This window comes from Scheffersomyces stipitis, chromosome 4 (assembly GCF_000209165.1).
Source record: "Scheffersomyces stipitis CBS 6054 chromosome 4, complete sequence".
Taxonomy (NCBI): Eukaryota; Fungi; Ascomycota; class Pichiomycetes; order Serinales; family Debaryomycetaceae; genus Scheffersomyces; species Scheffersomyces stipitis.
In genome coordinates, this window is record NC_009044.1 from 1,150,261 (window position 1) to 1,173,389 (window position 23,129).

General features: G+C 42.0%; 9 protein-coding genes across 9 annotated transcripts; 5 read left to right on the plus strand and 4 right to left on the minus strand. All coding sequences in view use genetic code 12, as the record gives it.

Annotated features, from left to right (window-relative positions):
* Positions 1 to 1,719: 1,719 nt before the first annotated feature.
* SKY2 (serine kinase that phosphoryates SR family splicing factors) lies at positions 1,720 to 5,841 on the plus strand. The gene is made up of 5 exons (XM_001384135.1): positions 1,720 to 3,147; positions 3,175 to 3,202; positions 3,353 to 4,147; positions 4,274 to 4,885; positions 4,919 to 5,841. The coding sequence occupies exons 1-5, from the start codon at positions 1,996 to 1,998 to the stop codon at positions 5,647 to 5,649; spliced, it is 3,318 nt and encodes a 1,105-aa protein (XP_001384172.2). The 5' UTR covers positions 1,720 to 1,995; the 3' UTR covers positions 5,650 to 5,841.
* Positions 5,842 to 5,877: 36 nt separating this feature from the next.
* PICST_35975 (predicted protein) lies at positions 5,878 to 6,876 on the minus strand (the record flags this gene model as incomplete). Its single annotated transcript, XM_001384484.1, has 2 exons — positions 5,878 to 6,078; positions 6,199 to 6,876. The coding sequence occupies 2 exons, from the start codon at positions 6,874 to 6,876 to the stop codon at positions 5,878 to 5,880; spliced, it is 879 nt and encodes a 292-aa protein (XP_001384521.2).
* Positions 6,877 to 7,740: 864 nt separating this feature from the next.
* NUO13 (NADH-ubiquinone oxidoreductase) lies at positions 7,741 to 8,130 on the plus strand (the record flags this gene model as incomplete). The annotated part of the gene is made up of 1 exon (XM_001384136.1): positions 7,741 to 8,130. A coding segment is annotated over one exon (390 nt), but the record flags the coding sequence as incomplete, so codon positions are not given.
* Positions 8,131 to 8,975: 845 nt separating this feature from the next.
* Positions 8,976 to 11,093, plus strand: PICST_67615 (predicted protein; the record flags this gene model as incomplete). The annotated part of the gene is made up of 1 exon (XM_001384137.1): positions 8,976 to 11,093. One exon carries the CDS (start codon positions 8,976 to 8,978, stop codon positions 11,091 to 11,093), a length of 2,118 nt encoding a protein of 705 aa, XP_001384174.2.
* Positions 11,094 to 11,241: 148 nt separating this feature from the next.
* Positions 11,242 to 12,394, plus strand: PICST_65617 (predicted protein; the record flags this gene model as incomplete). Its single annotated transcript, XM_001384138.1, has 1 exon — positions 11,242 to 12,394. One exon carries the CDS (start codon positions 11,242 to 11,244, stop codon positions 12,214 to 12,216), a length of 975 nt encoding a protein of 324 aa, XP_001384175.2. The 3' UTR covers positions 12,217 to 12,394.
* Positions 12,395 to 12,417: 23 nt separating this feature from the next.
* On the minus strand, positions 12,418 to 13,810 carry STM2 (stomatin family protein). Its single transcript, XM_001384485.1, has one exon. The coding sequence runs from the start codon at positions 13,560 to 13,562 to the stop codon at positions 12,459 to 12,461; it is 1,104 nt and encodes a 367-aa protein (XP_001384522.2). The 5' UTR covers positions 13,563 to 13,810; the 3' UTR covers positions 12,418 to 12,458.
* Positions 13,811 to 14,176: 366 nt separating this feature from the next.
* On the plus strand, positions 14,177 to 15,100 carry PICST_59559 (predicted protein; the record flags this gene model as incomplete). Its single annotated transcript, XM_001384139.1, has 1 exon — positions 14,177 to 15,100. The coding sequence occupies one exon, from the start codon at positions 14,177 to 14,179 to the stop codon at positions 15,098 to 15,100; it is 924 nt and encodes a 307-aa protein (XP_001384176.2).
* Positions 15,101 to 15,225: 125 nt separating this feature from the next.
* On the minus strand, positions 15,226 to 17,177 carry PICST_83423 (predicted protein). The gene is made up of 2 exons (XM_001384486.1): positions 15,700 to 17,177; positions 15,226 to 15,615 (listed from the first exon to the last, which is right to left on the minus strand). Exons 1-2 carry the CDS (start codon positions 16,651 to 16,653, stop codon positions 15,352 to 15,354), a joined length of 1,218 nt encoding a protein of 405 aa, XP_001384523.2. The 5' UTR covers positions 16,654 to 17,177; the 3' UTR covers positions 15,226 to 15,351.
* Positions 17,178 to 19,781: 2,604 nt separating this feature from the next.
* On the minus strand, positions 19,782 to 22,232 carry PICST_59314 (glycerol-3-phosphate acyltransferase; the record flags this gene model as incomplete). The annotated part of the gene is given in 2 exon segments (XM_001384487.1): positions 19,782 to 20,342; positions 20,358 to 22,232. The coding sequence occupies 2 exon segments, from the start codon at positions 22,230 to 22,232 to the stop codon at positions 19,782 to 19,784; spliced, it is 2,436 nt and encodes an 811-aa protein (XP_001384524.2).
* Between the last annotated feature and the right edge of the window lie 897 nt (positions 22,233 to 23,129).

Consider the following 23,129-nt stretch of genomic DNA (forward strand, 5'->3'; position numbering starts at 1 on the left):
AAGAAATCTATAGGCTCCAAGAAATTCATAATCTCCAATCGCTACAGGTGGTGCCATTACAGTTTGAATTGGTTGCGAAATCGGAGTCGTGCGATAATTCCAGTGCAACATCCGACCCAGAAAACAAATCAAGGAAGCTATCCAATCGCAAGAAGACAAGTGATTGAACATCATCTTGGAACCGCCTTCGTATCCGATTCTTCCATGATTCCACACTAAGAGCAGACGCCATAATTCACTATACCAAGGAATATGTCACGTGCGAGGCAGCTAGATGCCTCAGATTCTGCAACAGACGCTAGACCGATAACGAGAGATAAGTAAGGAGAGGGGAGAGAAAATGAGCGATCGGAAACAGCACGAGATTGAATCAAAAATTGTACAAGAGCATCTTCGACAAACGTTTTTGTCAGAAAACAGCAACGTCGTAGAATTGCCCACGGACGGCCAGGTTACAAGAAGCAAGCTGCCACACGTGACTCAGACAAGACAGCCATAGAGGTTTCAGATCAAGAGAGGTGGTATGTGCTGTGTGCACACCATGGAGACAAGGCTCATCGAGCCAATTAATGAGGAGATGAGCCACGACACAAAGGCCAGAGACATGGAGAAAATAGAGCCAGAATGGAGGCAAGTATCCCTAAATTGACGAATACGACCAGAACGGAGTAACCGTCTAGAATTGGCTCGAAACGGTCTGTACAAAGAGAAAAGTGGGTTAGAAGAGCTTGGAGCTCCCGAAAAGCTGAAGAATTCGAAATCTGTGTCACTAAAACTCACACTATAACACAGCGACAAACATAGCAAGTAGAAACATAGCAAGTAGAAACATTTCAGGGCACCCCCGGTTGGGCCAGGATGTGGAGGAGGTGAATGGCGAGTTCACTCTACTCCACCGCCCTCCTCGTTAGCCTGTTTTTAGTATATAGGCATGTAGGGCATTCAGTTCTAGGCGGTACCAGCATTACCACGGGCACACCATATTTACGCCGCTGCCCAGTTCCGAGCCCGAGCCCGAGCCCGAGCGAGCCCAACTTTTTCTGCCCCCACTGTGAACCTCCGGCCCCACTTTCTCCACGAATTACAAATGGTCCCAACAGGTGACGGTCGGGAGATGGTGACAGCTGTGAGCTGGGTTCGATCCGTGATCTCGAGGGTTTCCCATTTGGGCCGGTGGCAACAGCGAAACGGTACTGTGACCACGTAACGACTGGCGACGGCGTTGTGACATAAGCGTAGTTATTTCCGACTCCCATTGGTTTCGGGGAGCCGTGGATTTAGGCTTAGAACCGGAGTAGATGTTGAGTGTAGGAATTGTAGGAAGACAAATGAATTCGAGGGTGTTCTACCAGATTCGACCATTTCCTCTCACATACCAGTCATGCTACATTTAGTAATCGACAGACGGAGTTGCATTTTGTCAGACAGCTTCAGATCGAATATATATAGATGATGATGTCATACGTTCGTAGGCTCCTTGTTATTGTTCCCACCAATTATCAGCTCTAATCTCCATACAATAGGAGTGGTGCCGCGCTAGTAAACTTGCCTACAGCGAAGATCCCTACTAAATCTCCCTAGAAAGCTCCCTCACAAAATAAACCTGTGGGTCTAATATTCACGAGGTGCAGCTACAGCCATAGTTTTTTTTTTTTTCACTAATTAGATCAGAGGATTTGCAAACAGTTTTTTTCAAACTCCACTCTTCGGTCAGATCATCGTCTTTCCTTCTTTAACTCAAGCTACCGTCTCTGTATCTAGTGCGAGCTCATCTTGGATGCCACGAACAAGTGGATAAAGATCTGAGAACATTCGTTGATTCTACCTCATCACTCTGATTTCCTGCGTATCTACTCTAGACTAGCCATACTACTATCTACTCCAGACCACTATCTATTTTTACACCGTCTACACAGCCTATAGCAAGCATCTATATCTACTACAACTACACCACTGTCTGCAACTACATCATAGCCCCTCTTCTGTCAAGCCGTGATGTTGTTGATCAACAGAAACTCCAACTCGAAGCTGCTGGCTCAGGAGTCGCGCCAACATGTGGGTGAGCCCTCGTTGACGCCAGCTTCAACGCATCCTACTCCACTAGTCACAGCATCTTCCGATCACATCCAGAAACACGGAACACAGACTCCGGCATCGGCACCACTATCGACGGTGTCTTCCATCACACTGTCCAATCCCAGTCATAACCATAACCATAATCCACCAGAGAAGAAACTAATGCCCAAGCTCAACTTCGGCGGCTTGTTCAAACGGCTCGGCGGCTCACAGAGCAACACAAACAGCACAAATGCCAGCTCCGTTAACGTCAACATCAATGGAAATAATGTAGGCTCTGTACTAAATGTAGGCTCCACAAATCACAAACAAAATAATCATCCCAGTGATAATGTCAATATCAATAATGATACTTTTCGTTTAGCAACAGCTGAAGACGATGAAATTGTCAATGAGTCGTCGTCTGGATCTGACGCTAGGAACCAAGAAGCCACCATAGTCATCACCAGTGCTGGAAGCTCTAATACAGAATCTAAACTCAAGAGCCATGCTACGTCTATTTCGTCTTCGACAACAGCTACGGACGATTTTGATCAAAAACAAAACATTGTAGCTACACCCAAGTCGATTCTTGATGACGCTAACCATATTACCATCATCCCCAGTTATGATGATGAGGATGAAGATATCATGGAAAATGAAGACGAAGACGAAGACGAAGTCGATGAAGAACAAAATTCAAATGACTTTGCTAATGAAAATGCCAACGATAATTATTATGACCAACATCTCAACCTTCCTGGTTCTACCATCAAGGATCGTAAAAAGAGAATGTCTACGGCTTCTAGCACCTTGACTTCTGGTTCCGTGAACAACTCTAATCTTCTCACCTCAGACTACATTAACAACTATACCCACCACATCAATGACCAGGAGCGGTACACTTCGTTCACAGCGGAGTGCATTTCGTTGCAGAACAGCGAAATGACCTCACATCTCGATGTAGACAGCGAAAACCAGCTGATGATCATCAACACCATTGCTACACCTCCTGGAGATGGCTTTTTTGATCCTTCTCAGACCGCTGGAGGTGTCTACAGCTTCAACACAAACTCAACAGCCACTAGCTCTGTAACCCATCTTACTTCTCCACCGCAGCAGCCCAATCTGGAGCCTGCTCCAAAGCGTAACTTGCGCAACTTGCTTCGTCTAGCCACGTTCACTGGAGGTTCAAACAACCTTGTACATTCACAGAGGCACAATACGCACAGTAACAATCCTCACAACAATAATAGTAATAGTAATCGTAAGCATCGTTCGCGTCATTCTGAAGAAGATTCGGAAGATTCCGAAGAAGCAGACGAGTTCGACGAGTACGACAGCTTCAGCGATCCAGCTGCGTATCTTTCAGAGCTGGAGTCGGATTTGAATTTTGACCCGAAAAACGAAGAAAACGAGTTTGACTACAAGGTAGGAGGATACCATCCAGTGACGAAAGGGGAAACATACTACCTGAAGAACTTTCCCCAGAGAGAGTATATCATATTGCGTAAACTTGGCTGGGGCCACTTTTCTACTGTATGGCTAGCCAAATCAAGATACAATCCTGGTTTAGCCAACGTGTCAGACATGCCAACTTCGCTTGTAGATACTAGCGAATATTATGTAGCCATCAAGTTTGTAAAGTCCAACAAGAACTACTTGGAAGCAGCTGAAGATGAGATCAAAATCCTCAAATGCTTGAACGATCCTATCACATATGGCAATCATCTTGGTTTCAAGCATAAACAGTATTTCAGCACAACTGTCACACATCCACAGGCTCATCCCGGATATAAGCATATCATGACTTTGATAGACGATTTCCAGATCGTTGGACCTCATGGAAACCATATTTGTATGGTTTTTGAGATTTTGGGCGAGAACGTATTGAATTTGATTTACAAGTACAAACAATTCTACAACAATGTTCAGCTGCAGATAAAGAAGAATTCAGAGTGCCCCAGTATCCAAGAAGAAAAGTATTCCAATCCTGAGTCTAATAGCATGAAATTCAGCAAATGGGACACCCGGATCTTCTCTAAGAAGAAGAATTCCAAGTCAATGTTGAGTTTAGGTTTAAACCTCAAGAGTAACTCTTCCAAAAGTAACGGATCCAATGCTACTGCTTTAGGTAATGGTAATGCACCTCTGACTACTGGACCTCCTTCTACTACGTATTCGGCTCCAGTTCCTGCTAACATCTTGGAACATGTAGAGTCCTCGTTTGCGTCTGAGAGCGATGAAGATTTGGACAAGAAGATCAAAAACATGAACTCCGAGTCGTTGATGAAGTTGATCGAGAAGTCTAAGCAGTTGAGTGGAATCCCATTGAATCTTGTCAGACAAATAGTGAAGCAGATTTTATTGGGGATGGACTATATGCATCATTGTGGAGTTATTCACACAGACTTGAAGCCTGAAAACATTCTTATTGAGATCAAGGACATCGACAAGCTTATTAAACTGATCGAGCATCAGAAAGTGTCGAAAATGAACTCGGCTTCTGCCAGTAACAGTAGAAGATCTTCTTTATTCCGCAAGAATTCTTCCAATTCTACGAAGGTGATCAAAAAGGTGACTTCTACATCGTTATCCAACACACCTAGAAACCAATCATTGGCTTCTAATAACTCCATTGTGAGCAACTCTTTCTACTATAAAAAGTCAAAGAATTCTGCTTTGGGAAAGTATGAATCTCCCATCAGATCTTCAAAGCCGCTTTGTTCTTCTATTTCGAGCGATATCTTCTTCAAGGATGTTGAATTCCAAGATGATCAAAACTCTGACACTCAACATCGTAGGACCCATTCTTTACCCAAGACTATCAGTCCTAAGAATGTAACGTCTTCCATCACTAAAGAGAAGACAGCAGTAGAATTAACTGGCGCTGCATCGCTTGTATCCTCGGTTCAATCAGAAGAAGATAACGAGCCTGAGATTTCGATCAAAATTGCAGATTTAGGAAATGCTACCTTCACTCATCACCATTTTACGAATCAAATCCAGACTCGTCAATACAGATCTCCGGAAATCATCCTCAAGTACAAAACCTGGGGTTCGTCCACAGACTTGTGGTCTATTGGGTGTATCATTTTTGAATTGATTACAGGTGATTATTTGTTTGACCCTCACGACGGCAAGTACTTTGATAAGGATGAAGATCATTTGGCACAAATAGTTGAATTGTTGGGCGCATTTCCTTCCGACGAGTACCTCATTGACTGTAAGTTGACATCAAAATACTTCAAATTGGATCCGAAGACAAATCAGATAATTTTCAAAAATATTGATAATTTGAAGTTCTGGGGCTTGGAAGAAGTCTTTATCGAGAAGTATAAATTCAAGAAGGACGACATCCAGGTTAAATTGATAAGTGATTTGATTTTAAAATGCTTACGTTACGGATTAGACGATAGATACGATTGCCGCTCCTTAATTAATCATCCATGGCTACGTGATGATGCTGATTTTATGAATGCTGATCAGTTTGATGTGCCACTAGAAGAAGAACTTCAGAATATGCTTAACATTCATGACGATTTCCCTGGCTACACTTGCGTGACATGCGAAGACATGGAAGAAGGAGAATAAACTTATCCGCACAATGCAAATAACAAACATTACTATAGATATTACAAAAAAGTTGTTGTTTCCAGCTGTCACCAGAGCGAAACAAATTGTTTTTATTACATTTCTTACATTTATTTCAATTACAGGGGGGTTATTAGTTATATTATATTTGGCGAAAGAATATAGTCGGTTATTATACAACATTACAAGTACTATACTATGTCGTAGAAACTAATAGAGCACCCAGACTCATCGTAATGGTTTACATATAAATCTGTGGTTCTGTAGAGTCAGTATTTCAAAATCTTCGTCAGAAGACAAATCAACATAGGAATCATAATCTGAATCGATTGTAGGATCCCTCTTGATCGGTGCCTTAGGCGTGTATTGGCTTTTGTCTGATCTGGAGCCTTTTTGAAATTCTTCTACAGCAGAGGGGACATTTGCTTTCTGTTTATCGTCACCAGTATCATCCACATCATTAATATCGTTTTTGTCATTATTGTCGTTAGTATCATCAATCTTTTCGGGATTTGGTGGAGTTTTCTGTTTGGATTCCTTTTCTCCTACAAATTTCTTGGATAATCTCTTGTCATTGAGCAACTCGTGAGCCGATTTCATTTTAAAATCCTCATGATCCTCCTCGTCCACTTCTTCTTCATTGTATGAGAGTTTTATTGTAGGTTTCTTTTCCTTTCTAGATTTCTTTTTCAGTGGTTCATCTTGTACTGATACTTCTGCTTCATCAGCTATTAAGTCGTCAAAGTAAGGAGTTATTATTTCCACATCTTTAACTACAGCAGGATAAACCGGCACGTTGTTCTCGTCCAACTCGCTGTCAGCAATCTTTATCACGTTGTAGAATGTTTCACCTTCCACTCGGCCGATAATAGTGTATTTATCGTTGTACAGGGGTAACTCTACCAAAGTAATGAAGAACGAAGCTACAGTATGGTTATTTCGCAGATCTTCATTTTTCCTAGCGACACCAACCAGGCCCCTTCGACCGAAACGAATACGACTATTGAACTCATCTCTCATGTCAAATTGTGCATCTTGTGGAACTTCAAGCTGCACCAACAGCTTCAAAATAGAAGTGAACTTCTGGCCATTGAATTTCTTATTTACGCATCTCTGAAGAAATGCGCGACTGAGAGTGGGAATCTCTTTGGCCCAAAGCTGTATCTCAATTGGTCCCCTGGAAGTTTGGAATATCACTTTTGCTGTCGTAGGCGGTTCCAACGACATTTGTAGGAGTGTTTACTAATATGTTGTTAATGTATCTTGGTTCCTTATTTGATTGTGAATAAATCTACAATTTTTCACATCTTAATTTTTGTAGATTGTATTTGGGCCCTGTATACGAGGCTGTTGTATGGAGTTACAAGCTACAGAGGAATTGCAAAAAATGATTCCATCAGCGGCAAAAAGGGTTCAAAAAGGGAAAAATGGAATTGTTTCTTCAAACAGGGAAGTTCAGAAAGACTCAAAGGTTATGGTGTGCTTTCTCAGTCAGTGAAATAATGAATTCCTGAAGAGTCTATGATTTTGCACAGTTTCTTTTGCATTTCACCAGGTTCCTCGAGGAATATCAATTATTTTTCGTACTTTCAAAGAAACTACTCTAATTGAAGCATCCAATCCATCTTAGGCCCCTCAAAGTATATTAATATCCTTTTTATTACAGATCAATCTCTCTGTTCAACAGCTATATATTATGCTTCAATCCGGGTAACACCTGCACACAACCAACCAATGATGAAGTGAGAAATTTTGATTTCACCATAATGTATAATGGACTCCATACAAAGAGTTCAAAAGATAACCCAATAGAATTGAGCTGAACTCGAACCGTAGCGTGTGGCAGAATTTGATATCGAATATCTTCCATATCCAGACTTTCAGCTAGTACTGTTTTTACTTTTTGTCACCATTATCAACTTTGTACGAAGGTATAGAATTATTCGGTAAAGTTTCTAGACTCGTACCAACTCCTTAGCATACAAAAAGTCATCAAATAATCACCAAATTCGCATAAAACCCAAGATGTTGAGAATAAACACCGTAAGACGTTTAGCATTTGTTCGTTTGAACTCCACTGCTGCCCCAGCAATCAAGAAGACATCTACTGGATTATCCAGAGAAGAATTGCAGAGCCAAGAGGTTGCGAATCAAGCTCCCAATAGAAACGTCACTTGGTCGCCTACCCAGGAATCTAGATTAGAGATCATCAGCAAATATCCACACAGATTTGTGCAAAGAGACTTGGAAGCACAGCCTAGACCATATGCGGCCATCGACTTGATTGCCAAGGAGCCAGTGAGATACTTGACTCACGACGAAGGTAACGTAGCTGTCTGTGACGGAAACAGAGGAAGTACATTGCAAGGCCATCCTAAGGTGTTTATCAATTTAGACCAGCCAAAGGCTCACACCTGTGGCTACTGTGGGTTGAGATACGCTAAGGATGAGTTCAAAGCACAAATCGAAGCAGAAGCCTAATATTATGAAGTTCTAAAGCAGTCGACAAGGATTGGATTATAGATGAAAAAACAAGGATGAAATTGCAGATAATGACATCGACATATTGTTGTTAGCTATCAATATGCTCGCTTTATATCGGTATCGATTTTATGGTATCGTTATAATGTCACAGCATTCCAAGAGATTGTCTTCTATTAATTCACTAATTGCCGATTTGCAAGAATGGTTATTCATTTCAAAATCATTATCATAGCTGTTTCTAATCATTATATAGAAGTAGTTGAACCCACTCCTGATCATATGGAGCTTAACATTCTCACAATTCTTTTTATACAAATATTGCACGAAATATTTATTCGCACAAGATTAGCCTTAAGTAAATACTCTAGAGTGAGTCTAGACAACAAGGCCAAAGCATTTACTACTATATAACCCCACAGGATACTATCATTAGATTAGAATACAAATCTCGTATTGCTACCATATACGACTCGTTTGGAATAGTCGTATCCGCTTAATGTGTCATCGTATGGACAGAGTCATCAGAGTCAACTGACGTATTTCTACGGAAGAACGGAGTCTGAAAAATACGATATCGGATATGGAGTCACACAGCAAGAACACCAAATTATCCCTTCGTTTTATCTCTTTACATCACTTATTCTTTCTAGATTCAGAACAAGTTACTTGAAGGTTTACGTTTATTAGTATTTATTATTTTTTCCAAGCTTGCAACAAGAATTGAACGGACTTTCTTTTGACTTTTATAATTGCCCCGGAGTTTTACTTCACTTTCTACTCCTTGAAATTTCAGTCATTTCATGAATACACAATTCCTTTTCATAATTTCATAATTTTCTACAATGTCGCTTACAGATGTTTCGGATTCGATATCGGTGGTAGTGACCGAGACATCTCAGTCTTCAGCAGTCTTTCAGAGACAAGATCCCTCGTTTGATTCCGGAATAGCGCCAGTATACGAGGATGTAGAAGATCAAAAAGATACAGAAACTTCCTTCTGGTACAACCTCAAACTCTCGGACATCACCCGTGGAGTAATATACGGGATTTATTACTCACGGCAGCATTTATTCCACTCATACTTTATCATTCCTCTTGGGATCATTGTACTATTCGCAGTATTGTACGGTTTGAACCAGATCCTAGCCAACGTAATCCGGATTCGGTTTCCAGCCTCAGTATTGGGCATGTTGATTAATCTTGTAGTGTTAGTTGTTCTCAACTTGGTAGCAAACATTAGACTGAACCATCCGGAAAAAGGAGGTGTTCTCACTAGCATCAGCAAGGGTTCTGCTTGGCTCTTGACAAACTATTTGACAATAACGAAACCGCCCATGAACTTCTCGTTGAAGTGGATCAACGTTTTCTTCATTCCCTCGTTTATCATCTTGCCTCTTTCTGACCCTATCACGTTCATGGAGTGTCTCAAGATCGCTGGTGTGTTTGTTTTTGGTTTTCTACTTTTGTTTTGTGTGGACGTCTATGCCATCATTGGCTTGAAATGGACACTTAACCATTTTGGAATCTTCCGCGACGACACGAAAGTATCCGAGGCCACAAACTCAGACGATGAAACCAACAACGACGAAGAGAGTGAAAATGAGGATATTGAGTTAGAAATTATTCCTTCTAGAGGTTTCAATTCTCATATGAGAGACGATATCACCACTATTGATATCCAGAGCTTGCATCCTACGCGAACTGAGCCTAGTAACAATGTTATTCGTCATAGCTCAGTATCCGAAAACCCATTCGACGGAGGAAATGTCTCTACATTGAGCGAGTTGACTCCAGAAAACCTCATTCATCCTGCTCCCATACATCAAAGAGCTCACAGCATTGCAACACCAGACCCGCATTTGCAATTACGTTCCCCAGATTCGGCTCCTACCATTATGGTTTCACCGGAAAGCGAAGACGAAATTGAATTTGATAGAAACAGTGCACGGCTGTCATCAGATACAGTTGCTTCTTCTGAGATTTTCTCTCCCAAGCTCAGTGAAAAGTCGAAAAAAATTGTAGTCTTCATCACTTCGTATTTCGATTGGATATTGTATTGTGTTCTCTTTGTTGTTTCGCTTCCCTTATACTACATTTCGTCACTACATGTGTTCTTGCCGTATCATTTGGGTATCACTATCTTGGCTTACTATATAGCTTTGCTCATTCCTCAAAAATGGCCCTCCACCAAAAAGTTCGCTCATCCCATCTTGATCCTGACGCTTGAAATCCTTTTCGTGTGTTTCATAGGCTCTCTCATCTACCATAGAGGTGAACTCAAAGGATTTCTCGATGACTTGCGCTTCTATAAGACTGGCAAAAATTACTTAAACTTGTTCAACAACCAAATCATGCTTGACAATGGGCAACAGTCTTCAATACCAGACGATAACTTCACAGCCACACCCATCTGGCCCGGTTGCGGCGATGTCCTCAGTTCTCTCATGGATATCTCCATTGTCTCGTTATCTTTGCCAATGTTCACGCATAGAAAGGACTTCGTTCGCAACTTCTGGGTCTTGATGCCCCCTATACTTTTATCAGTTGCGCTTACGTTTTTCATTTACCCCGTAGTCAGCTTCAATATCGGCATCGAGTCGGAGCGGTCGATAGGGTTCATAGGCCGTTCCGTTACTCTTGCACTCGGCACGCCGTTGATAGAGGGACTCGGAGGTTCAGTATCGCTCATGGCTGTTTGCACTATTCTCAGTGGAATCTGTGGGGTGCTTATCGGAGATACTCTTTTCGACTTATTGCGCGTCGCCAAAAACGATTACGTCACACGAGGTGTAAGTCTTGGAATAAATTGTGGAGCTATTGCTACAGCCCATTTGCTCAACGTAGACCCAAGAGCAGCCTCCATGAGCTCATTGAGCTTCAGCGTTTTTGGCACTGTCATGGTCGTCATGGCCAGCGTGGGTGCTGTCAGAGACATGATCCGGAGCTGGGTAGGACTATAGTATACGATCTAGAATTCATCACGTGACACGCGTCTGAAAATTTCAGATATTAGTATGGTTAATATATTTATCAAGATTTAAATCTATAAATGATAATTACATCTTATCAGGCCACCTTGAAACATTAATAGAGCGGATTGCCATGAGCATGTCGCGTTTTCTTGTGGACTCGAACAGTCGTGTAATTTTGCTTCCCAAATCGGAAACGCCGGTCACATACAAAGTCGTAGATTTGCCTACTTCCAGAGATCTTACACTGTACAATTCGTATTTGCTAGACAAAGACACCTTATACGAGCTTGGAGATGTGCGAAACGACAACCCATATGTGAAGAAGGAGAATATGCCGTTGTTGAAAAACGGCGATGCAGTCAAATCCTTTATCTTCGAAGATGAACAAAATGGTGAAGGAGCCATCATACAATCCAGTAGCGTTATAGTGAGCAGCAAGTTCGATCTTGCCTGGCTCCTAATTGCCATTTTCTACAAGCATAATCAGTTTTCGAAAAACTACATTTCTGCCGAGGATGTCATGGACAAAATTGCTGGCGTCTTCAGTGGAAACGGAAATGATCAATGGGTACATAAAATTCCATACTTTTTATATGAGCAAAGCTTAGCAAAGATCTCTGAAAGTATAGATGAGAGTGGTGATAGCTTTTTCAAGTTTTCGTTGAAGAAGAGTTTTGAGTTTGTTGAAAAAAAAGTAGAACGTTTACAAACGTATTTTGCTAGTGGTGACAATTCTGTATTGGTGACTATCAAGGGGAAATTAACTGACACTACTCTTGCAGAGCATACAATTCCCGAGCCAATTTTGAAATCGATGGTGTTACGGTATGCTGTTGACTATGTTTGTGATTCGTATATAGGAAGTGAGTTCAAGAAGGAGTTTATTTCTTTTGTCAAATACGATTTCTCTGATCTTGACAAGTACCTTGATGTGTTACAGGAAAGGCAGAAGAACCTCCAGATCGTCGAATCCAACATGAATTCTGTAGCCCAGACGTCTGCTTCGGCTTCTAAGAAGAAGGTCGAACTTAAGAAAGGGAAGAAGAAGGAGGTCAAGAAGAAGGTAGCTGTGGGCAAAGGTGCGCTTGATGGATTCTTCAAGAAGGCCTAACAGTTTGTTCATATAGATCACTTACGATTAACGATAATATCATAAATCAGAAGAATCAATCAGCCAATATGGTCATAGATTGGAATCATGATCATAATCACAATTCAAAAGTCATAATGAACAATTCATTATAAAATGCATATATCATTTTTCATAGAAATACACCATAACCATTACAGTCTTAATCATTCTCATATTCTTCATTTTCGTTCATTGTATATACAAGGTAGAATTACACCAACTTACACATTCTTCTTGGCCTTGTTCAAGTTCTCGTAAAGCGACAAACCTGAAGTGATCATGCCTCCAAGATCTCCCAAATTCTGAGGTATGATGACAGTATTAGTCTCCTTAGCCAAGTTACCAAATTGTTTGATGTACTCTTGGGCCACTTGCAAGTTGACAGCCTCAGCACCGCCTGGCGTTTCTTTGATCGCTTGAGCAATCAATTTTAATCCCTTAGCTGTGGCTTCAGACTTGAGAAGAATCGATTGTGCTTCACCAGCAGCTTGGTTGATCTGTTCCTCTTTATTAGCTTCTGAAGCCAAAATGATCGATTGTTTTTCACCTTCAGAAATGTTGATTTTCGATTGTCTCTGACCCTCGGATTCTAAGATCTCGGCTCTTTTAGATCTCTCGGCGGAGACTTGACGGTGCATGGCATCGAGAACATTTTGAGGAGGGTGAATGTCTCTGATTTCGTATCTTAAGCATTCCACACCCCAATTGTCACGGGCAGCGTCGTTTATAACGTGGTTGATATTGTTATTCAACAACTGTCTTTCTTTCAACACGGCATCTAAGGTCATAGACCCGATTTCCGATCTCATTGTAGTCTGAGCCAATTGACTGATAGCAAACTTGAAGTCCTCTACACCATAACTAGCCTTATATGGATCTATAACTTTGATATAGAGAATCCCGTCAAGCTCGAGCGATACATTATCGGACGTAATTGCATTCTGCGAAGGAATCTCAATAGCAGATTCTTTCAACGACTGGACATATGTGATCTTGTCAAGAATAGGAATAAGAAAAGTGAGACCTGGTTGGAGGATGCGATGGAACTTTCCCATTCTTTCAACGACCCAGGCTGTCTGTTGTGGCACGAATCGGATTACTGTGTTGGTGGGTAACTGCTCTCTTTGGAAAAAATTCAACGTCGACAGATACCCGTTGGAATTGCCTCCGAGGTTTCGGGTGAAGTTAGCAGACAATGCGCCTGAATTGGACCTTGCGCGGGCAAACGCAGTCAAGAGATTGGAAGAGTTTGCTCTGGTGGCAATGGAGATAGCTCTGACGGGAACCATAGGCATCGCAGCTGACTTGGCGATTGTGGAAATCATTTTGTAGGGGATTGATACGGGGATTTTGCGAAGTCTAGAGAAGCTTGCCTGGAAAATGGGTAAAAAATTCTGCCAAATTCTACAGATTTACAGAATGGTGAAATATTTCTGAACTGATCTAGTCTATGGAGTACAGTCTGGAAATGTAGCAATTCTATTTGGTTTTGTCGATAAGGTATCACCAATTTCTACAATCTGGTAGATGCTGTATGGCGAGTTTGGTAAAATTAGAGGGAAGATTTGGTACTTCTGGTGCGTTCCGCCACTAAAAGAAGTTGAAGAATTGAGAATCTTGTCTCAACTTTTGTATGACATTTTAGTCTTCGTAGTTGGTGGTATTCTCGTTGACCGTTTGTGCAGGAGCGAGCATCCTATTTTTCAGTACCAAATATCAGAGAAGAGCTCATCTTGAATAAGAAGAACGATATATGTTACTGCTATAGAGTACACATTTGATAGACTGTTGCATATGGAATAGAGTCCGGATATAACTACAGCACAGTCACATCACTGTAATATAAAATTTTTTCTCTGGTGGAATTATCAATTCAATATACTCATTACATTTTTCATTAGCATTTTTCATCTTTCACAAATTATCAACTTTCATAAATATGTCTAGAAACACAGAGATCTCCACCAATGAGAGAACGTACTTCATTGAAGCTCTCAAATGTGGACTTAGACTCGATTCTAGAAGATTTGACGAAATCCGCGAACCACAGATCAGCCTATCCAAAACAGAATTTGGTTATGTGGAACTAGACTGGGGCTTGACCAAGTTAGCTGTGAGAGTATCAGCACAGATTGGGAAGCCATATGAAGATAGACCATTCGAGGGCCTTTTCCAGATCAACTGTGAAATCAGCTCCATGGCCTGGGCCCATTTCGACAACTCCAAGAACTCAAACGAGGAAATTCTCATTGCAAGAATCATCGAGAAAGCCATCCGTAGATCCAACTCGCTTGACTTGGAAGCCTTATGTATTATAGCTGGTGAAAAAGTGTGGAATATCACTGTCGACTTGAACTTCCTCAATTTCGACGGCAACTTCGTTGACGTGGGCTGTTTCGGTGCCATGTTGGCGTTGCATCACTTTAAGAAGCCTGATATCAGCATTGTAAATGGCGGAGAAGACATCATTGTTCATGACATTGACGAGAGACAGCCTGTTCCGTTGAGTATTTTGCATGTTCCGATTTGTCTCACTTATTCGTTCTACAATCCCGGAAACAAAGAGTCCAACTTGAAGGGCGAAGATGATGATGAAATCTACCTCTTAGATGCTAATTTAATTGAAGAACAGGTTCGTGAAGGATCTATTGTGGTAACATTAAACAAAAACAGAGAATTGATTCAGCTTAGCAAGAATGGTGGAATACCGATCAGTGCCAATGTTCTTCTTGATTTGTCGTTCAAGTCGATGAAGATTGTAGATGAGTTGACGGAGTTAATCAAAAAGGTTATTCTGAAGCATGAAAAGGAGAGATACGAAGAGTTGAATCTCAAGATGTTGGAAGTAGGCGCGGATAGATAAAAAGGATTAGATATCTCGTAGTGTATGATAGACATTAATGGATTCTATGAATAGTTATATACGAACATAACGCAATAAGTATACAGTAAAGCACTACAAGACTACATTCATGAACTACAGCGTGACAAGAAGAGATTAATGTATTAACATGTATGTGTATAATGTATGAGATGGTGATCTAACATTAGTCCTGTGGAAGAAGGAAAGAAAGAAAAGTTGGTTCATTAGTTCATTAGTCGAATTAGTAATTATCACACTATATCGTCATTATTCTTAGTAATGTACGATTCACCATCATGATGTTGCTCCGCAGAGGATGAGTTGTCTATAAGCTCTGCGTGAGCAGTCTGATTAAAATGACTGTCTTCATAGGTTTCATTAAGTTCTTGGGATGCCGAGCCTCGTTCGTTAACAAATATAACGTCGCTTGTCTCGTTATCCAATTTTTCCAAGATCGAGAATTCGATAGGGAGATTGGAGTCTTTTCTGGATCTTCTCTTGATATTTTTGTTCAACTTGCCTCTGATGAGATTGAGCAAGTTGACTCGTTCCTCGCCGTCTCCTTTGGCAGAAGCCTTGGGAGTGTGCTTGTGGAAGACGTTGATTACTGGACTAGCCAACGTGTAGAGGAATTTTGTGCAACTCACCATCAACTTCTTGAAGTGATTCGAGATAATCCACGAATAAAATAAGTATTCAAGATAGAAGACAAGTCCAGCGATCAAAAAACCCGCGAAAACGGCCAAACCGATGTGGTTGGCCATTCCTTTGATGAACTTAGCATCGTCCAAATGCCACGAAGAACCTGGAGCAATAGCAAAGAAAGAATAAGGGTGGGTTTTGTAATCGTCAGGCATCAAAATGCGTACTTTTCCGGCCTCAGGAACTCCCCAACGCTTGTATTGTTTCCAAATAACCGAGAGAAATAACGGACCCGTGGAGAACATGATCGTGATATAAGGCACCAACCAGTTGCGCTGGTACGCCTGAAGAGAATCCAACACTTTGAGGAAGAAAGGGTGTTTGGGAATGGATCCCATAACGTCGTTGGAAATCCCAGTAGGAACAGTCTTTCTTACAAACGCTGGAACAGTCAAAAGAGGATCAAGCCTACGTTCGCAGCCATCGTCCAAGTCGATATAGACACCGCCGTGATGGAACAAAGCAAAGTATCTGATGGCATCGGCTCTCTCGATGGGATACGGATACGAGTCCCACGTTTTGAGAAACCAGGGGTACTCTTCCAGAATGAACTCACGAGCCATCTCGTCGGTCCAGAGGATGTATTTGTAGTCTGGATGCAAGTCGAGACAGGCCTGTTGGCCAGGCTTCCATATTTCTGGTATGGCTGTAGTTTTGTAGGTCTGGTGGATGATTTTGGGAATCAACATGGGACGATCAAGAATGCCGTTGTCCGGATTGAGCTCGACGTCGAGAAGCCCATCGGTGAAGGAGTCGTCGTGAAGAAGGGTGATCAAGTCAAAGGTCAAGTGGACGAGATAGACCACGAGAGCGACGTGGGCCCAGATGATGTACTTCAATTCTTTTCGCATAGTAAAATTGTTATATGAGAATGACAGGTGCGAAGCGAAGTGAAAATGAGAATGGTATGAGTTACGTGATGGATGTTATGAGCAGTGTGCTATGTGTGGATATGGATAGTGGGATAAGCGGGAATACTGCAATATATACTTTATAGATAGCCCTAGGGTTGAGTGTAGCTCAGACAGAAATTGCGTTTAAGAATACCAAAAATTCCAGGCTATGTTAGCATACAATTTCAAATACTTTGCAGCAGAAACAGAAACAGATTCTTGGGTTTCACGGGCTGCAGTTGAACACAAATGGCAGATTCGAAGCGATTGGAGCGAAGAGCCAAGTCCAATGATACGTGCTGTGGGCGATGGTTGGGCTGGGATGTTTTCTTTCGCTGACTACTGCGGCACGGATGTTGCTCTTGGGGCAGTCGGAGCGAAGCAGAATGCAGATGTGGGGAAGCGAAGCTCTAGCAGAAGCAGAAACAGAGTCTTCGAGGACGAGACGTAGGTGTAACGTGTATGTTGGCGAAATTCAAAAGTCCACCACTGTGGAAAATTTATAAGGGCTGTAAAGCAAACTTATATACATTTGCAAAGTGCAGATTTAAGTATGGAGATCCCAAAATTCAAAATTGAAAATTCACCGTGTGATGGTTGGAAGTGTGTAAACGCACGACGGGAAATTTACAGGTTAGCAAAATAGGGGAAGTGCAAGCTGGTAGCGCCGCGGTTATCTGCAGTGCGTGCTGGGTCGAGTGTCTCAAACAAAAGTCACCGGTTTTAGTTTAGTTTGGGCCGACATGCGTATTTGGCGAGTCGGATTCCACGACTGATAAGCAGTTGCGAGAAGTCCAAGCGCAGCTTGTAGCCGTCAGGAAGCACTGGCGGCATACAGTGGCAGTTTCCACGACGGGATTTAGCGGACAGAAAAGGGACGGAGCCAATATGTAGTTTAGATAGCGAGCGGCCGAGGTCCAAAGAACGGTATAAAAATAGATAGCACAGCTTTGGTAGCAGATGACTTATCAATATCCACTTACGCTGGGAGAAGAGCATAAAAATAACTGGCAGAGAATGCAGAGGATGGCTTCGCCGAATAGTTTTGCGTTTGGCGGCACGCTTAAAATAGACAGAGAACTCCAGCATGACACCGGTGCTTCGGCCGTCTTCTTCTCGCTGACGTGAGGCTGGACGCCCGTAGCAGGAATCGGGAGATCATTACAGCTGGAGCTGGACAGAGAATGTATTGTGGTGGCCGCATTTCTAACTTTAGAGTTACAATAAAGAAGGTAGCATATGCTCCTGGTTGAGCGATTGCACCATTGCAAAATCCGTATACAATGGACTGGACTCTGAAGCCCAGTAGAGTGCTCTAACTGTACAGTACGCACGGATTCTACGCTGCTCCGTCTGCTCTTGTTGGTGGTGGCCGTGCGCTGTAGGCTTATTGTAGCAGTTCTACGCTGAGTCTAATGCTCTTTTCTCTTTTCTGTGTTCTATTTTTTCCTCGCTAATGTGGATTCGTATGTCCAGCCATTATTAGAACCACGTCCCTGGAATTGGACAGAGATGATGTCACAGCTATGGCTCAGTCTTATCTTTCTGTCACTATCTTCGCTCTGGACAAGGCTTGGCCCACCAAACGTCCGGCCCATACTTGACTACCTCCGCTAACTATGGGGAACCTCATCAGCACTGCCCGTCTTGTGGGGAGTGCATGCAGGAGCAATTGTCTTTTTTCACCCAACATGCAAAGCTGAAATCTGCAGTTTAGCTGGTGAAAGTTGCGGGTTGGCGCCATTGCTTTTGTTGATATTTACTATTGTTTAGCTCTTCTACTGCACAAGCCTTAGAGTTTTCAGCCTCATCTCACTTTCAACAATAAGCGTGATTGTCGCATGCTGACGTAAGACCACGACTTGTCTGCGACCCTAGCGTAATTGAACCGTTTTTGCTACCGATGACAACTAGGAAAGAAAGTGGTGTCTATACCAAGTTGCGAGCTACAACAAGGAGCCCAACATGATACGTTCGGTTGTATCCCGTGAGCCTGTACTGCTTTGATATCTGCTGGCTGGCATGTGCTGGTGTCAAAGCGTTATCGCACTCCGCAAGATTTTCTGGCCCTGTTTCGGGATTTTATGGGGGAGCAGCTCTCTTGTCGTGGTGCTATACATGGCATAACAATAGCAATAGCTTGGCAGAAGCTGGGTACGACACAATAGTATGGTGTCACTTTTTGCAATTCAGTTGAAATTAATTGCTCTGAAAAAGTAACTGGCACCGTTAAAAAGACACCTGACAATCGGTGGGAAAAAGACAATTTCGGCGGACGTATTTGTCCTTTGTCCTTTGTCCTCTGTCTTTTGTCTTTTGTCTTTTGTCGTGCCATATCTGCTCGTACTACCACTTGCACTTCTAGGAAATTACTGGAGGTAGAGCTTTCTCGTGCTTTGACCAATGACATCTGTCCCCTGCGTATCGAGGCCCAATTAGGAAATGCGGTTCCAACCTAGCGATCTTGGCAAGTCTTCCTCTCTTCCCCTATCCCAATCAATTCTCGGACTAATCCTCTTGTAGGCTTAATTGAAATGACTATCCTGTTGCCCCAGCGAAGATCTCCATGCGAATCACAAAGCTGGTGCACAAGCCAATCCTAATTGTTTAGCCGAGTAATCAAAACTGTATTCTTCAGCATTTCATTCCTCTGACAGACGCCGAAAACAATCTGCAAAAATCTTGCAACTTATGTTTGTTTGTATACATTTCGTTTGTTTACCTGTGGGCGGCGGTTTACTTGTACGTGTTTGTGTCTTTGCAGAGTATTTATGTTTGTGTTTTTGCTCGGCTAATGTACATGAGACAAATCTGTTTCGCCGACCGTCTTCATTTTTCAAGATTCCCTTGACATCCGAGATGAAACCGTAATTGGGAAACTTAGCTGCGGCATAGATGTCGCGTCAGGTCTACATAGATGTCTTCAGTTTGATCTGTCTTGTCTACGGCTGTTCCGGGATTTTCCCAAAGCAGATCAATTTTTTTCATTTTTCGCAGCCTAATTTCCATATCGTCTAGTGCTTCACATTTCTAAATTACCTGCTAACGCGTACATTTTTCTTTTCTACCTATATTCTATTATTCAATCACAACTTACTTCTACCGAGTCTCAACTGGTTGACGTCCCTGTCATCTCTCTTGTCAACAATGTCAATAACATAGTTAATGTTGATCTCATCTGTCAACAACGTCTTCTCAGACTTCTTGCCCAAAATCTGCGACAAGAAATCATGCAAAATGTTCAAGTCACGGCCATTCGTGATCTTGACGAATGCTTTTGTTTTGGCCTTATTTTTGAAGATTTGAATAACTTGCAAGTTGGCGAGATAGTAGATATCACTCAACAAGTACTGTTTGTTGATAGATTCCAATGACCCCACACGCTCAGGGTGTTTGCGGCTCTGAGAAGTGATGTACTTCAACAACGACTTCGTGTCGGGGTATTTCAACTCGTCTTCATCGATGATGGCATCCTTTTGAATAGCGGCCTTGTTCTTTTTATAATGTCTGGCCAACCTTTCGTTGAGTTCAAAGATGTGATCAATAAGAACCAAGTACGATTCCAAAAATGGAGTAGCCAAGTCACCAAACAACTGTAAATACTTTACATCGATCACCTTGTAGAATTCTTCTCCCTTGTCATTAGTCTCTACAGCAATAACTCCGCTCTGTACAAAGTCCTTCAAAATGAACGAAAGCTCATTTCTTTCGTTGTAGTTGTAGTCAAACAAGAACTCGTTCTTGAGGAAGCCTGTGACAATGTAGAACACCTTGCTGATGACACGGTAGTTGGACTGACCGAGTCCTTCCAAGAGCAACAAAATGAAACTGATCAAACATCTCTGGATGATCAAATGAATAGACAAATTTTTGTAGTACAACAATTCGATTGGATTCTCGATTTTTATCAAGTTCTTACGTTCATTCACTCTGACTAAACGCAAGAAATCAATAATCTGTGTTTTTATGAGTACAGCCATGTCTTCGTCCGAAAGGCTAAGTAAGTCGTGAAGTATCTTGGAGTTGGTAGGACTGTCCAAGTTCTCATTATATAGAGTTTCGGCTACCAACTTAAGAATTGGAATCACTTCATATACGTCAAATACATCTTTCTTGAAGAAATAGTAATGCACTTGCAATGCCGTTCCAATGATAGCAATTTCTGGCAAGTAACTGATACGATTGACTTCATGCAAAATCTTGAAACCCAAACGCTTCAAATTCACCTTTGAATGCTCGGTTTCAAGACTAGCCGATGGGTTGGATTTGATAGTAGCTGTGACTTCGTTGAGGAACTCACGATCACTTTCAACGAAGGAAGAAAGTCTGAAGGAATTTCCCAACTTGAAGAAGATCTTACCGTTCAAATTACGTTCGGAATTGTCATTGAAGCCATCTTTGCCCCACACAACAGGATCTGCGGTTTCGGCACCTAACAAGTTACCAACACCGTTTTGGACAATGTTGAGCATAGATTCTTGCTTCTTATCACTACCAGTCAACTCCTTTAAGTAGCCGTCAGTCTCGTAAATTCTCTCATATCTAACGGAAACTGGCTGGAACAACAAGTCGAAGTTGGAGTTGTTTTCTAAGTAACGTTGCTTCAAGTAGATGCTGGTCAACGTCTTGAGAATGCCATATTTTGGTAATAACAATTTTCCGTCTCTGGATCTGGTGCCTTCGATAAACACCTCAAAATTGATTTTGTTCACCAACATGAACTCAATCACGTTGTTCAAGTTTCTTTCAGTATACAACTCGTTGTTGAATGACCTCTTGATAAAGATAGCACCTAAGTTCCTCATGAACTTACCAAAGACGGCTACGTTCAAATTTTCTCCGGCAACAACAGTAGGTATAGCCATCTGGAATCTCACACACAACACATGGAGAATGATGTAATCAACATGACTCTGATGCGAGGGCAAGAAAATGATGGACATTGGGTCTTCTAAGTATTTTCTGTACAATTCGGAGAAATCTTGTCTACTAACCCAGATACCTCTGGGGAACATCTTGCGTAAGACCATGATAACGGTGATATAAGCCGTTCTAACGAAGTTGTGAGAGTGGAAGGTGGGCAAGTTCTTTTCGTTTTCCTTTTTGTAGTAAGCAACCATGAACTTCTTGACTTCCTTGAACCGGTGGTTGAAATCGGCTGGCGTGATCAACTTCAAGTTCAACTCCTGGTTGATTAAAGTGTAGATTAACTCATCCAATTTCTTGTCGGACTTTTCCAACTTGTCGTTCATGTAGTCTTCGAACTTCTTCTTGAAGGCAGCGCTGTGCTTATTGGTGAAGTAACGGTATTCATTGTTAGAATACACTTTCTCCACAGGAATGCCAGAGAAGAGCTTGAAAGCCGAGAATAATATCCCGATGCTCTTGCTAGCTTTTTCGTTTCCCTCTATGTCGATGTAGGTCTCTTTGTCTGTAGGCAATGGAAACGTCAATTCGATGTCGGGAGTCTCGAACGCATCGTCCAAGATGTTGATGTCGAAATCGGAATTCGAGATGTCTGAATTCGCCAGTGTCATGATGGGAGACTATGGGGCAGTACGAGATGAGAGCAATAATAATAAATAGATAGCCCAACGATAGCCTGAACTGAACTATCCAACTTGAAATAAAGAGAGTATGGAACTGAAATGTCAGCAATTGCCGTGAATTTGAAAATCTATCAACTTTTATACTTTGCTCGAAAATAAGTTCACTATAAAATATGCCTTCTCCAGGTTTAACTATCAGAAGCATATGGATTTCGCTAAAAGATTTTGTGTCTTGCCTTTTTAGGTGTGGGAAATTGTTGGGTAACTGAACAAAGACAGGAAATCCATCTGGCACTATTTCCTAATCTTGCGTGGATGAAGGATGGGGTAACATGGAGAGACAGCGAGGATCAGAGGATCGAGTACCTGGGAAAGCATACTCGGCTATTTATTTGTAGCAGCAGCAGTATAACTCCATAGGTAGCAATTTCACTTTGGTGGATGTGAACCTTGATAGCATTGGCTAATACTCACTCATTCTCAATTCCCACTTATTCCCACGTCATCTCGTCACACTGAATCCTTTCCTTCACATACGGCAAGTCAGGCAATAGGAAATGCGGCTGCATTGCTTGATTTGTTGCTGCTTTAACGGTTTCAGTATCACAGGCTTCTCCCTCAAATGTGGGAATGCTAAATGGTAGCTTCGCTGCACCAAAAGTGTCAAACCGCGGCACAAATAGTACCACTATTGAACGCTTCATTAAAATGCTGTGATATAAGTCTCTCTTCTCAGGCGTCTCTATTGAAGTTGTCAGTCTGCTTATTCTTAATTCTGCACCCCTTTACCACTCTGTTAGATCATCATCTTTCGATATGTGCTTCTTCACCTTCGACGCACCAAAAGTACATCTCATTGTATGGGATCGTAGAGGCTCGTTCGAG